The sequence below is a fragment of the Haemorhous mexicanus genome, chromosome 6, assembly GCF_027477595.1.
Source record: "Haemorhous mexicanus isolate bHaeMex1 chromosome 6, bHaeMex1.pri, whole genome shotgun sequence".
NCBI classification, from domain to species: Eukaryota; Metazoa; Chordata; class Aves; order Passeriformes; family Fringillidae; genus Haemorhous; species Haemorhous mexicanus.
In genome coordinates this window covers 35,649,528-35,663,615 of record NC_082346.1, presented here as the reverse complement: position 1 = coordinate 35,663,615, position 14,088 = coordinate 35,649,528, and the positions used below count along the sequence as shown (strand labels likewise).

At 33.5% G+C, this 14,088-nt stretch overlaps 1 protein-coding gene across 4 annotated transcripts in view; it reads right to left on the bottom strand.

The window, feature by feature from the left end:
- The window catches only part of DPH6 (diphthamine biosynthesis 6), a 220,624-nt gene that overhangs the window by 180,767 nt on the left and 25,769 nt on the right, over positions 1 to 14,088 (bottom strand). For all 4 annotated transcript variants that reach the window (XM_059849820.1, XM_059849821.1, XM_059849819.1 and 1 more), the window contains one exon: positions 837 to 910. In XM_059849820.1, the coding sequence (XP_059705803.1) occupies positions 837 to 910 (74 nt within the window). The remainder of the gene's footprint in view (positions 1 to 836; positions 911 to 14,088) is intronic.

Genomic DNA, 14,088 nt, shown 5'->3' with positions numbered 1-14,088 from the left:
TAAACTGTAAAGAAAACAAATGTGCGCTGTAACTTGCTGACGTGAGCTGAGTTGGCATAGCATTAATTTCACCATTCTTAGAACTCATAAATTATTCCAGATACTTGCTTTCATCATCAACAAATCATTAATGAAATCATGAAACTATAATTAATTTTTAACACAGGTGGTTTTGCATTTCATCAGATATATACAGTGAAAATCTTTTTTCAGATCAAATGCTGGCCTACATAACAGACACAACTACCATTCCATAATGTTCTTTTTAAATTAAGACTCTTCAAAGAATCACGATCTATATAGACTTTTGTGCACAATAGGAATGACAAATGGAAGCTCCTGATTAATAATAACAAATTTTAGATTAAAGGAATTAAGGAAAGATATGCTCAGAAAGATTCTCTTCTATCTAATTCCTTATAACAAGTCAGAGGATGTTCCTCTATATCAAAACACGTGAAAAACAGAGGGATTTGACCACAACACTGTAATTATTGAAACTGAGTGAGCTTCCTGTTAAAATCAAAGAACGGAACCTATTGAAATATTTTAATACCAAATCTCTGAGTATTTTCAACAGGTGAAGAGAGATCTGAAGAGCAGTCAAAAACCCGGTATAGTTTCTACTAGATTTTTACTAATGAACACATGGTTTCAGGAGGGAAAAAAGGAAGAAAAATAAAAGAAAAAAAGAAATACCTGTATTAATGAATAGAATGCATTTGGTATCATAGAACATAAGAAATCAGGCAACTGTCTCTGCTTTAAATTTGAGTTAGAAAACAGATAAGTACTCTCCAGAATGTGTATTCTGAAAAAGATAAGTATTTTCTTACACATCTTCCACTCGAACTCTCTGGTAGTCAGAAAGAATGGCTCCCACAGATACACCCTCTACTCCTTCTTTGTCCTGAAAAAAGACATGGAATATCAATGACACAGTATATAATGTTTTATGCTGCAGAGATTCAATATCTCTACTTGCAAAATCAACCAAGAATAATTATTTTTTTTGTGTCCAGTGCACAGAACAGAAGAGGCTGAAATGCAGTTCTGCCACAAAAGGGAGCAGCTCAGCAGACCTGCTACATGGTTATTACTCTAATGCACTCTACTTGACTCAAGTACCGTTCTAGAAAAGAAATAACCAAGGTAACTGAAAAGTATCAGACGTAACAGATTATCCTGAGGTTTTCCAGACATCCCGAAAATTCCTTCCAGCTTTTGCCTATAAGTGACAGGTTAGCTAGTCCACCTACAAATAATTACCGGCAACATACATCATACAATTAACTGAATTGTTAGCATTTTCCATGGTACACAGCACAAGAGAGTGTGAGATTACTCTTTTTATCTTAACACCAGAACAAGAAAACTCACAAGAAACTTACTCAACATCATCTTTTAAAAATTCTGCTATAAAAAAAAGGTTTTCCAAGACACATTTTCTCTGTTTCATTTAAATCACCTAAGCCAACAAACAGCACTTTATTTTTTCTTTTAAATCCACTGAGAATGTAACATTTCGAAATGCACATAGTTCTAGTATTTTGTAAGAGCTTGCATTTTTAAGTTGCTTGAATCCCAGTCAACATGCTGAACTTTCTTTTTCTAAATTTTGCTCCACCTAGACTTCGGTAAAAGTTGTTTTCCTCTTTTAATCGAGGTCGATCACAACTACACATCATGATTTACTTTCTGGACCTGTTCCAAATCCTGTGAAGTTTGCAGCAAGATTTGACAACAAAATTTTCAGTTATATACCTGCCCTGCCTTTCTCTTTTGGCCTACTCTATGATCTCGGAAGTCCTGCTAAGCCTTGGCCAAGCAAGCTGAGCAGTGAAATGCCCCTTGACTGTATCAGCTGGATAGTATGTTAGTATGCAAAAACAAGGCTATTATTGGCTGAGTATGTTAGTAATGCAAAAACAAGGCTATTATTGGCTGCTTGCTTACAACTTACGTTAAATCTGATTTAAATAATAACATAGAAGATTGTCTGGACTTATTCTGGTTTACTTCCTTTGATAATATATAAATTTTAATTGCCTTTTGAAATGACAGTATATCATGTCATTTTGCAGTTGTGGTTAGCATTCATGTTTAAAAAATTCTCACAGGTATTTATTTATTGCCATCTCTTTTCATTCAGTTCTTCTCATGGTAAACAGCAAATATAAACTTTCATCACTGTCTAGACAATAGCTTCCATAAGGAGAATCACCAGTATAACTAATATATGCTTTGAAATGGGAGAACTAGTTAATATATTTAAATTCAGTGAAATGGAATTAATTCAATCCCCTTATTTTGTCCAGTTCAACAAATAAGGGCTGGAGTGGCACAAATTCAAGAAATAAGAAGATTTGAAAGGAAGAAGGATGGAGCATGAGGTAGAACAGAAAAAACTGTGATCTAATAACCTTCATAAACTCCTCAACTGGATAAAACTTACATAAAGCCTTGTCCCACAGTATTTTCAGCTCAGCAGCTGAAGCATGCAAAGAGTACTAACTAAAAGCTACTTCTTCCCTCGACTTATTCTTTGGTATTGAAAGAGTTATTAGACACCTTGCAAACAGACAGATTTGTTTGACTAAGAGTTGATCGCGGTTAGCAGAGAATCCATGCCAGAATCAATAGTGCCGTCATTTTTAATGTGGAATCTGATCAGGTTTGGTACCATTAAAAGCATGTTCACAAAACTCCACTCAGCAAGGGTAAACCAAGCTGACATCTTCAGGTAAATATCAGGGATTTGCACCGAAGGAAGTGAATTTGGGAAAATTCAGAAGGAAAGATGTTACATGCTGTATCATTTAAAAAGTAACAGATAACAGAAAAAACATCTGAGGAGAGTTAATATGAAAAGGTGTTTTTTTCTTATGTTGAGTGGATTTGTAAATTATTATTTTTAAAAGCATCATATACTGTTAATTTAAGAGATTATCTATGTTAAACTTTACTAATATGTTTCTATAGCAATAGGCTACTCTAAAAATAAACTGCTTCTCTGGAATATTTGGATAATTCAGAAAGCACTTATACTCATTACAATATCCTCTGTCACAAAGTATTACAACACAAAGCATTCAATGTGCATATAAAATCAGATGCCAAACACAAATGTACACACATGCTAACAAAGTTTTATTTTCTATATGATATTTTAGAACTTATTTTTCCCCTTTAGAGCTACGAAAAGTACTCATTTCAAAAGGCAGATAGAAAAATAAACTTTTAAAAAGCAACTAAATAAGACAATTTTTAGTAGGTTTTTTAATGTACCTAAGATTGTTATTAGCTATGTTTTAACAGTAAGTGAAAGTACACAATTATTCTGTATCTTGTTATAACAGTTAATTTATTCCTGTTCAGAGGACAAGACAATAATCTTCCTAAACAATTGTGTTAGAGCAGCTAATTGATCTTTGAAACTGTAACTGTACTAAAATCCACAATTTATGTTTAAGGTATCCTAGTCTTAAAGTTATTTATTATTTCAAACAGTTTAAAGAACAACAAAATTAAAAATTGTTGCTCTTTGTGTATTATAAATTACTGCTGGCTGCATTTCCTATCAGGAAATAGTATAAAAAATTTAACAGTCTTGTGAAAGCTCCAAAACATCACTGCTTTTTTTAAGGTGCCTCTGTTACATCCATGTAAAATTCTAACATATAGCTTCTCAGCTAAATTGAATGATAAACAGATTAATTTACACTGGCCCACGATTATTTTAATTTTGCTTCTTTTTTTTCAATTAATGATTGTAACACTAATCTGAAGAAATTATTACACGTGCATTGTAGCATTAGTACTGGTAGAAGTATTCTACTAGTAAATAAAAAATGTAATGCAGTGGTATCAGCATGGAGGTTTTCTATAATTTCATATTTTAATGTCTTTACCTGACCCTTTCAGAGTTCAGCAAAAAGAAAATTAGTGCTAATGTTTTCAATTTAATTAGTATATTACATGCACTGTAACTATTAGCGGAAAATGTTATATTAATGAATGTAAAAGTTAGCTGTAAATTACCTCAGAGTTATTATCAATTTCCCAAGTTACTGCTCCTTAAGATAACCCTCTCCCTATGGTCCTTCCGGTAATTTTTCTTTGCCTGATAAACATGATGATTAAACAGCACACAGTGCAAACCTTTGATACTTTTTAAATTAAATCCATGCCCAGCCTAAGGGCTGTGTCTGATTTCAACTAAATGTGTCAGTTAATCAGATAAAAAATTATCAGCAACTCAAAGAAACAGCAGCCTTAGGCTTCATCAGTGCCAGAGAAAGCTGAACAAAATAAGACATACAGACAATATCACATTATGAGTAAAGGTTACTGCTAAACCTATCACTGCACAGCACTATTCACCACCTTAATGATGTCTATCTTAAATGAAATATGGCATACAACAGCCAAAATATTAACAAAGAAAAATGAAGGGCTAGACCTGTGCCTATGTCTATTCATGTGTATTGCAAAACAATTTGAGCACTGCCATTCAGAAGAATGCAAAATATCCCTAAAAATTTACTGTGTAGAACAGGTCTTTGTAAGAAAATTAAGTATAAACAGCTGAAGAATGGTTAAACTACATTCAATTTTTTATGTGTGCTTCAGAGCTTTGTCACAATAGAGTTCATTTTTTATCACCCAGATATAAAATATAGTCTCTAAATGACATTGTCTTTCCAATTAATATCCTTCTTAAAAGCTTGTATGAATAACTGAGAACTGTTATCCAAACTTAAATTAATGTCTAAGGTTCTTTGTGCCTAAATAATGATTGTCATACAGTTGCAAAACTTCAAATTAAAGCACAACATATTTGCAGGTGTATGACTGATAATATATACCTTACTAACAGGACTTTTAGGCTTCTACCATTATTTGAGTGGAAAACTCTTAAATATGAGCTTTGCCTTATAATTTCTGAAGCATTCTAAGATCACTGATTATAGTGATTCCAAACAGAGTATGTGATTTTTTTCTAAGCTTTGATATGTCTGTCTGATGCAGCTGCAAGTAATCAAAGACAGTATGGAAATATTCCTGAGACATAAGGATATAATAACTCTATGTCAAATTGAAAACCCACTATTTGGTAAGGCTCTGAAGGCCAGCTACAAATCACATAGATCATCTTAGTGATTGCAGATCACTACACATCATCTGGGACTTTCTTGTCTTCCACACATGGACCTCAAAACACATATATCTCATGCCTTCATTCCTCAGGAAGAAGTAGTTCCAAAACAAGGTGGGAATTAACTTAATGTGGATTTACATGAAATTCCGGTGTGAACACTCTCATTATTAAGTTCAGAAGTCTTCAATGGCCTTATCTCAACTTGCTTTGGAAACAAATTACTGAATAATGGTATCTATACAAGTTACTATGTAACTAATCTACTTTAAGAGCTAATTAGATACATTTTTATAAAAGCTCTTCATAGGACATAGGCACCCTACCACCCACCTTTAAGCAAAACTGATGGCCTAACTTCCAGAGTTTTACAAATGCAATAACTGAAACCCTGCACACCCACCACACACACACACCCCCACCATCTATTAATTCAGTGTAGGGGCGCCTTCAGTATCTGGCTGCAATCTCACAACAACCACATTTAATTAGGATATGCTCCTCTTCCTACCTAGAAGTGCCAAATGTTCAGGGTGATGGTGCAGGCATAGTTTGTTTGCACATAATCACATACACACACCACAGCAAAGGAAAAAGGAAGGAGAGCAAAAGAGACAGAAATAAACACTCTCAAAGTCTAAGATCAAACAGAAGCATATTGAAAAGGCTAGAATTACATTCTAAACAGGAGAAATGGAAAACCCGGAAAAATCTTCCACTATAGCCACATACCACACCATAAATGCAAGTTTTCCTGATATACTCATTCTCCATTTAGCTGCACTTACAACGTGAACGATTAGTCTTATTAATTAGAAATCATTCATTAATTAATTCATTCTTTATTTTATATATTAACTATTTTCACAGAATTCAATAAACTTGCTACATCACTTTAGATCCCACACTATTTCACAAATTTTTTTTCTAAATTATTTAATTTAGATTAATTGATTTATTTCTCCAATTAAAAAAGTGTCAAACTAAACCCATTAGGCATTTGGTAAAATCTAATATAGTTAGACATATTTATCAAAAAACATAGAATACTAAAATAAAAGTCAACAGACATACACTATTTTAAAGGCTACATCAAGAGTTTTCTACAGAACTGGCCTTTTTTCTTTAAACCTCTTAACTGAGTAACTGTTAACTGAGGCCTAAATTCCAGCCACAGGGGTACAAAGATTTTTACAATGAATCAAAAGTCTCCAGCTGAACAAATTTTTTTTTTAAATTGCATTTTGTGCAGAGAATTGGTTTCAAATAAACGTCTGCTTCCCCTCTGGGACTTCCAACTCTTAAATATTCAAATAATTACAGAGCAAATTTGCCTGCAGACACTCCTCTCAGGAATCTTATTTACAAAATCACCTCCACAAAGACTGATTATTTAATTTAATAGCCAAAATTAACCTGAACAGTCAACTCCAGATTGAACAAATGACATTAAATAAGAACAACAAGATGCAGTGAACAACTACAAAACAGTCAAGTAATCATGCATGTTTCAGTTCTGATGCTATACTGAATATTTGAAGTGCTGGTGATTTTATGTGTAAATATTTTGCAATCAAGAGCAGTTATACTCATCCAGAATTGGTAGTTCAAATTTGTGACTGGATTTAAGAACTAGGATTTTAACCTACCAACATAAATGCTTCAGAATGAAAAAAAAAAGTATTTGTGTTATGAAGGCAGGTACTGGCCTTTATTATTATATCACAAATCAATGTCTTGCTGAAGACAAACCACTTACTAAATCAAGAGAAGGGTCAAAGGAATATTAGTTTGTATGTTTCTAGTTAAGAGAAGTTTCATGGTTTAGATAATGAAACTCAGTTCACTTGCATCATACTCTGACCGTAGACAGGCAGAATTTATTTTTTGGATTTCTTTTTTTAAGTAAAATCTTTAACAAACTGTAAGAGCCGAAAGCCGGATGTAAACTAAATTTTTGAAGATAGACACAACGTCTTTTTCCCTTGCTTTGACCACACAGCCTCCACGCAGACCAACTTCTAGATGCTAATGGCAAGGTACCCCTCCACAACGAAGACCAGCAAGACATGGATCCAGTACAGCACCTACAAAACTGAACACTCTCTTGCTCTGGTTATCTGAGGTATAAAACATGGTTTGAGTCATTCAAGTCACTAACAGACTTCCACTAGGAGAAGTTAATCTAGGAAAATACCATGTAAGAATCGCCTAGTCTCATTTGCTTCTATATGAATATTGTCAAAGCTGTGTTATTTAATGAAGTATTTCAGAACACATGCTGGTAAATACTGAGGCATATAAGTGTTATAAAAATGAACGAGGCCAGATCTCAGACAGCGACTGAAACAGGCTCTCGTTTATTTAAAAACCAGTCGGTGGGAGCAGAGAATCTGGGATAAGCCCAGATCCTCACACAACAGCTCAAAAAGGGAACCAGAAAGGAACCTGAGAGCAAAAGAAGAACCCCAAAAGAAGAAGCCCCCTCAAAAGAAGAAGAACAAAAAAAAAAAAAGCTCAAAAGAAGAAGACCAAACAGCTGCAAAAGAAAAAGCTCCCAGGAACAGAAAACTCCCCTTTTTATAACAAATTCCTGGTCCAGGATTGGTGGGTTTTTGGATCCGTGCACCGATTGGTGGAATTCGGGCGCTTTGATTGGTCCTTACCGGGGTTCATTTTGGACCAATCATTTCCCCAGGGCGTCGAGTGATTGGTTGATGCTCCGGCCCAATCACTCTTTGAGTTGTTCACCTCCTACCCCCACCAAGTCCTGGACCCCTTTCCCTTCCCCCACAACGAACAACTCCCCAACATTATTACAAACTCATAACAGTAAGTAACTTGATTCTTGTTAGTAATTCTGTGAGCAAACAGTCCTTTTTGAGAAAATAAAGCTGTAGGCATGACGTGATACCTACTTTTCCTTTTTTAGTTCTTTTACCACATGCAACAGCAGAAGGCTCAGAACTATGGAAGAAAAGCATGTCTTAAATGAAAATGAGCTATTTTGTCCATTAGAACCAAATCTTCTCTCCCTCATGTTTTCTTGCAAACAGATTTGAAAAAAAAAAACTTCTCTAAAATTAACTCTTAGATGTCACAATGTGACAGAAAGGTAGTTGCCTGCCTATTTGTACACATTCTAAATCATGTAAGAATTTCTAGTTAAATAAGTCAATTTCACTTACACTAACAATTCTGATAAGCAGATATGTTTATATACATTTAGATGATTAATTCTCCCATATACTACCTCTTTCAAAACTGCATTTCATAGCTTTGAAATCTGCATAATGTGCACTGATATACACACACACTCACACTCTCACACATATATGCATTCTCACATTGCCAGTGAACTCTACCTACTTTAAAAGGAAAAATACTTTCAATAGGACAGTTTCCTTATACTCTTCTTATGACTACAACTCCAAAGAACTGTACAAACCTTTACCATTTAGAGAGTATCTTTTCACAGCAGGGAATGTTCAGCCTTTGCAAGGTCCAGTATTTGTAGAAAAGAGCTCCTGAAAGTATTTATAAATCAGACTCTCCACCAATATTTTACTGTCAAATTAAGCTTTTCAGCAACTAGCCTTGTAGAAATAACACCTGCAGCACACTGTGCTGGAATAAAATATCACATTCTGCAAGAAAAAGTAAATTTTCACTTAAGGGTGATGAAGATATAAAATTTTTCAATGTAGTATTTGAATAAGTCATGCAAACACAGTCCAAAATGTTCATTACCACTTAACTGAAATATCAATCACTTTCAGTAATCTGAAGTACTTGGATAAAAAATATGTGATATAACAGGCAGAAAAAACAAAGTTTCAACCTAAAAGTTCCTTGATGAAAAAGCAGACATTTTATCAGTGTCTGCATATTTTTAACTTAGACCCTAACAAACAGCTAATTCACATCTACCTGTATGCTGAGTCATGTCTAACATGAACATACTTTATAACTAATTTATCATGTGAAGATGCAAAAGATCTGTAATCATTCCTGAACTGTCACAAAAAATATAACATTGAAGTACATGTAGAGTAATTAAGTGAATAATGAATTCAGAAATTTTAACTGTTGACAGACAAATTAAAAACCCTGAGGCTTTCACAGGTTTTTTTAGTTTAAAATGGTATCTTCTCTCAAAGTGCCAAAGTCTTTTTTTATTATAGAACAAGTATTATAGCAAATATTATTATAGCGACATGAGTTACTGGAATGTGAAATTACCTGATAATGAATGTATGAGAAAAAAGGCATGGTTGAGGAAGTAAGATTTACTAGATTTCATTTGGTATTACTCTAATGGGAAACTGTAGGCCACTCTGGTCAAACAAACGTCAGCTGGCAAGAAATGTGTACAATATTCACCTGAAAGTTTACTGCAAGAAACAATGTCACTTGTTCTGCTATATGTGCACATTTATTGGTAAATTGTGTCCCTCTAAAAATTTCTTCAGAATTTCATACATCCATTTTCAAACTACTAAATCATTATACTGCTATTACTTCTATGAGCAGATATTCTTGGCATGGACTGTGAGTACACAATAACTTACAAAAGATCTCTAACAAATACTGCAAATTTCAATTTTTCCCAATGACAACATGTTTTAGACAAACTCTCTCAGAAATATTCTTATTATCTGCACTGCTAATAATCCTCTCTTCTGATCTTACAATCACTCCTCCTTACATAAAAGCAGAACACAGGATTTTCAAAAACTGGAGGAAAACAGTCTATTGAAAACACAAGTCGAAAAGAAAAGCCTCTTTCTTTTTGTACTTGGAACAGAAACCTCATGAACTCTCCTTTAATCTTGAACAACATTTTTGTTACTTCTCCAAAAGTCACCAGGGATTGGAAATGACTTAAAACTGTTAGGAATCTCAACAATGCAATATCTGATATTTGTTTCATCAAATTAAGTTGGTATGGTAAGGTTCTTTATCTTTCTTTTGCCTAAATAACATTGATTCTAGAAATCATATGAAAAAGAAAACAGTGAATAAAACTGAATTTAATGAAAGCATACTCATGATTTTCAAATTTTTCTATAGCCTTTACAAATTTAAATCAATCCTGATAAAATATTCTTTAAAACTCAACCTTCTCACTTTCTACATTGATATACATTTTCGTCTAATTTTTGGAAGTGATACGCTTTAAATTTAAGTATTGACACAATAATTACTGTTTCAGCACTACAGTGACTACAATGCAGTTTCCATAATAAGAATTCATTGACGATTTAAACTTCTTGAGCAAAACAAAGAGAACTCTGCAAATACTTAGTGCTATTTTATGCTACTCATTTATGGCATCATTTACTTATATTGATGAATAAAATGAAACCTTCAATAACATTTTTCCCAGAATGCAGAGAAGCACAAAATGCCACACCATGATTTTCAGGTTTGATTGTCTTATAAAGTGCATTTGTTCGGGTATTTTTCCATCACAGTTCTTTTTTGTGTTTGAAAAAAGACAAGGTCACCTGGCATTACTAAAATGATATCAATGATTCCAAGTCTTAAGAGAAACATTCCAAAACAATATCAAATTATGCTGACATATCAGTATAGTATGAACAAAAGTATAAAATGGGAATTTGGAGGCAATGTGGACCTACTGTACTGAGTGTAACAGTCTTGCAGGATACATAAGATACCTCTTTAATATTTTTAGTACCAGAACAAAACATTTTGAATCAAGATAAAATCACTACATCATGAATGTTAATATCACTCTGTGAAAAATAATATCATATGACTAGAACAGACCACCACTTTAGGGAAAAATATAATGTTCAAGTGGATTGTTCTTTTAGTAGCGTAATGGAAAGGCATTCCACCTAATCCCAGAAGAAAAATCAAAGTATGCATTTAAATGGAAATACTATGCAATGGATAGGACAAAATAAACTCCTCAGAACTGTAAAGAGCTACATGTATATACACACACATGTAAACACAGGAAGCTACATATATAAAATTCTACTCATACATATTTATTTAATTCTATACATATATACTTATGCATATAAATTTAAATTTTAAAAGCTAAGTTTCTAGCTCTAGGCCTATCTCGCAAATATCAAGATGCAGTCACATCACATATTCTGGTTTTGGTCACAATTTCAAATAATATATACAACTCAGCTCTATGCAAGAAGTTGTGAGTATTCTTTTTTAATTTTCTGCACATTTTGTGCCAGACCATATTCTAAACAGCTTTTACAAAGTGATAATGTTTCACTGACAGTGTTTTGTGTACTTCACATAAAATTAAATCTCAGACAAACCTTGAGAAAAAGAAAGCAGAAAGCTAAGCAATACAGCATGTTGCTCTTTTTGACCCACAAACGATTATCAGTTATTTTAGAAGTTATGACAGTTTTCTCAAGTCCTTAAGGAGTCTGACACCATTGGTATAGCTTTTAACACTGCATTTATGTTTATATCACAATACAATAAAACAGCAGGAATAGTGTTCAAATTACTTGGGTATTGGATGGTTTATTGAAAATAACAGTATTACCATAACATTTAAAAAATTCTTTGAATGTGCTAAGTAATCACTGCTATCCATGCTGCATGTGAATTATGGGATAAATTTTGGAAGGCATCATCAATTGCAAAGACTACTAGGTCTGTCTCTCTGATGGAGGACTCTGTTCATGAACAAGAAATCCTACTCAAACTGAATAACCAGTAGTATGTCAATACTTGAAAAATTGTTGTGAAACCAGTGCTATGCAAATTATTTGTTTTTACAATACAGAAGACTTCATCATTAGAGCTAATATTTACTGTTCTTTATCAGGTACAAACAAAAAGCAGAGTGTAAATAACATAACCACTCTTCTCTCCATCCTTTCCCTGAAGATTGCTACACAAACAACAGTACCAATGGCACAGTACTTAATTTATCTAACTGTACTAGCAATGATTTTATCCTTATTTTTTCAAAATATTTAGAGCTACATTTTCTTATACTCAGCCTTCATTTACTCCTTGGTTAATCAAGCTCAATTCAACATCACTTGGATTTTTATATGAAAGGAAAAGAGTTAATTTTTTTAAATGTCTTGATATTTTGTAGTACTTACTGCTAGAAATACAAGGCAAAATAATGTTAACTCTCTCAGACAAATTTGAAACCAGCTACATTCAAACTTGGACAAATTTATTCACCATTTCCTAACCAAGAACTTCCATTATTTTCAATGGCAAAGAACAGCTTAGCAACATTGGTAACCAGTGATAAGGGTTTGGAGAAGCACTACTACTACCACCCCAGCCACTCATCTCAGAGGAACCTCACTTAATGAGAGGCCTTGTAAAGGTTTCTAAAAGAGAAATTTGAGCTGATTTCGTATTCAGTGTCAAGGGCAATCACACTGCAAGTACAAGCTTGGCAGATAAAAGAGTAATAATAAAAATCCATTTTCCATTGAAAGAGGATTCTTATCCATAGACACTTCTAACCCTTCTGCCTAAGAGACTTTGCAGAAAGTCTCCCTATTAGAAAGATTAAATGGATGCTTAGGAAAATTCATCGAAGATAGCACATACTGCAGTTATGCCCAATGCATGAAGAAACAAGCCCAAAAAGACAATTTCTAAAACTAGACACAGCTAGATTTATATATAATTATAAATAGTGACATGTAATCACTATATACACTTTGAAAGAAAAAAAAATAGAACAAGATATTAATCCATTGTAAGAGACTGCAGCAAAGTAAAGCAAATTAAAAGTGAAGGGCCTACTGTTTTTAAATTATGTTCACTTTTAAGTTTACCCAGAATATCTATTTCAAAGCAAATGTTCCAACTCCTAATGACCTGCCTTCATGAAATGTACATGCCTGGAACAATGACAGCTAAGAAATACTTTGCAACTTCTGCTGAGACTTGAAACTCAGTCTGAATTCTACTTGAAGAGAAACCTAAATAAATTGCAACATAGGCAACCACTAACTGATATGACTGCTGTTTCTTTTTCCTTTGTGTTTTTTTTTTTTTCCTTTAATCTCTTATGCAGTCTTCTCTCCTTTTGCATAGAAATGGAATAAAAAAGTACTTGAGTACTTCAAGAAAACCAAGTTTCAACAACGTAGAGGCAGGGATATCCCTGCCTTTTTCATAGTTTGCCCTGCATTTTCAACAGCTTTCAATGGTATGTAATTTTATTTCTAATAAATATAATTTCAAATACAGTATAAAAAATTGACTTTAAAATTTCTTGCAATTATGGAAAAGGCATTTACTCAACAAAAGCACTCAGTCAAACTCCTACGTTGTTTACTGCTTTTTCAATGGCAATTTTTAGATATTTCTAGTCAGAAAGGGACCATTCTGCAATCTAATCAACCGGAATGATCCAGGACACAAAACAACACTTGGTAATTTCCACATCTGACTCCAATACCTAAAAATCAGTCTGTTAAACAGTCGCAAACACTAGATATCATCCTCCTCTCTATCACACTTAATGGCATTATCTGTCTATTAAAATGCAGTATTTTAAGGCATCAAATTTTCACCATAAAGAGTTCCTATTCTGAGCAGTTTACTAAAGATATAATCAGAAATAGCCAATTTTCTCTAGAAATTTAGGCATATTCACAGAAACTATAGAGCACCGGGGGGAAAAAAAATCATGTCTCCAAGCATCTAGCAATTAGTGAGGCTTTTTTTAAGGGGATACCTCAACGCAGGTGTTACTCATGCATTTGGAAAGGACTTACCTTGGTCTCCTGTCTTCATTATGTGGTTGTACTCAAAAAAAGCCAACTCCTCCACAAACTGATGTGGAAATTAAAGTCCCCTTTTAATATCTGCTAAAAGAGCACCTAAGCTCTACTTTAAATACAGTGGCAAGGAATCTACTTTAAATACATGGCCAGGGA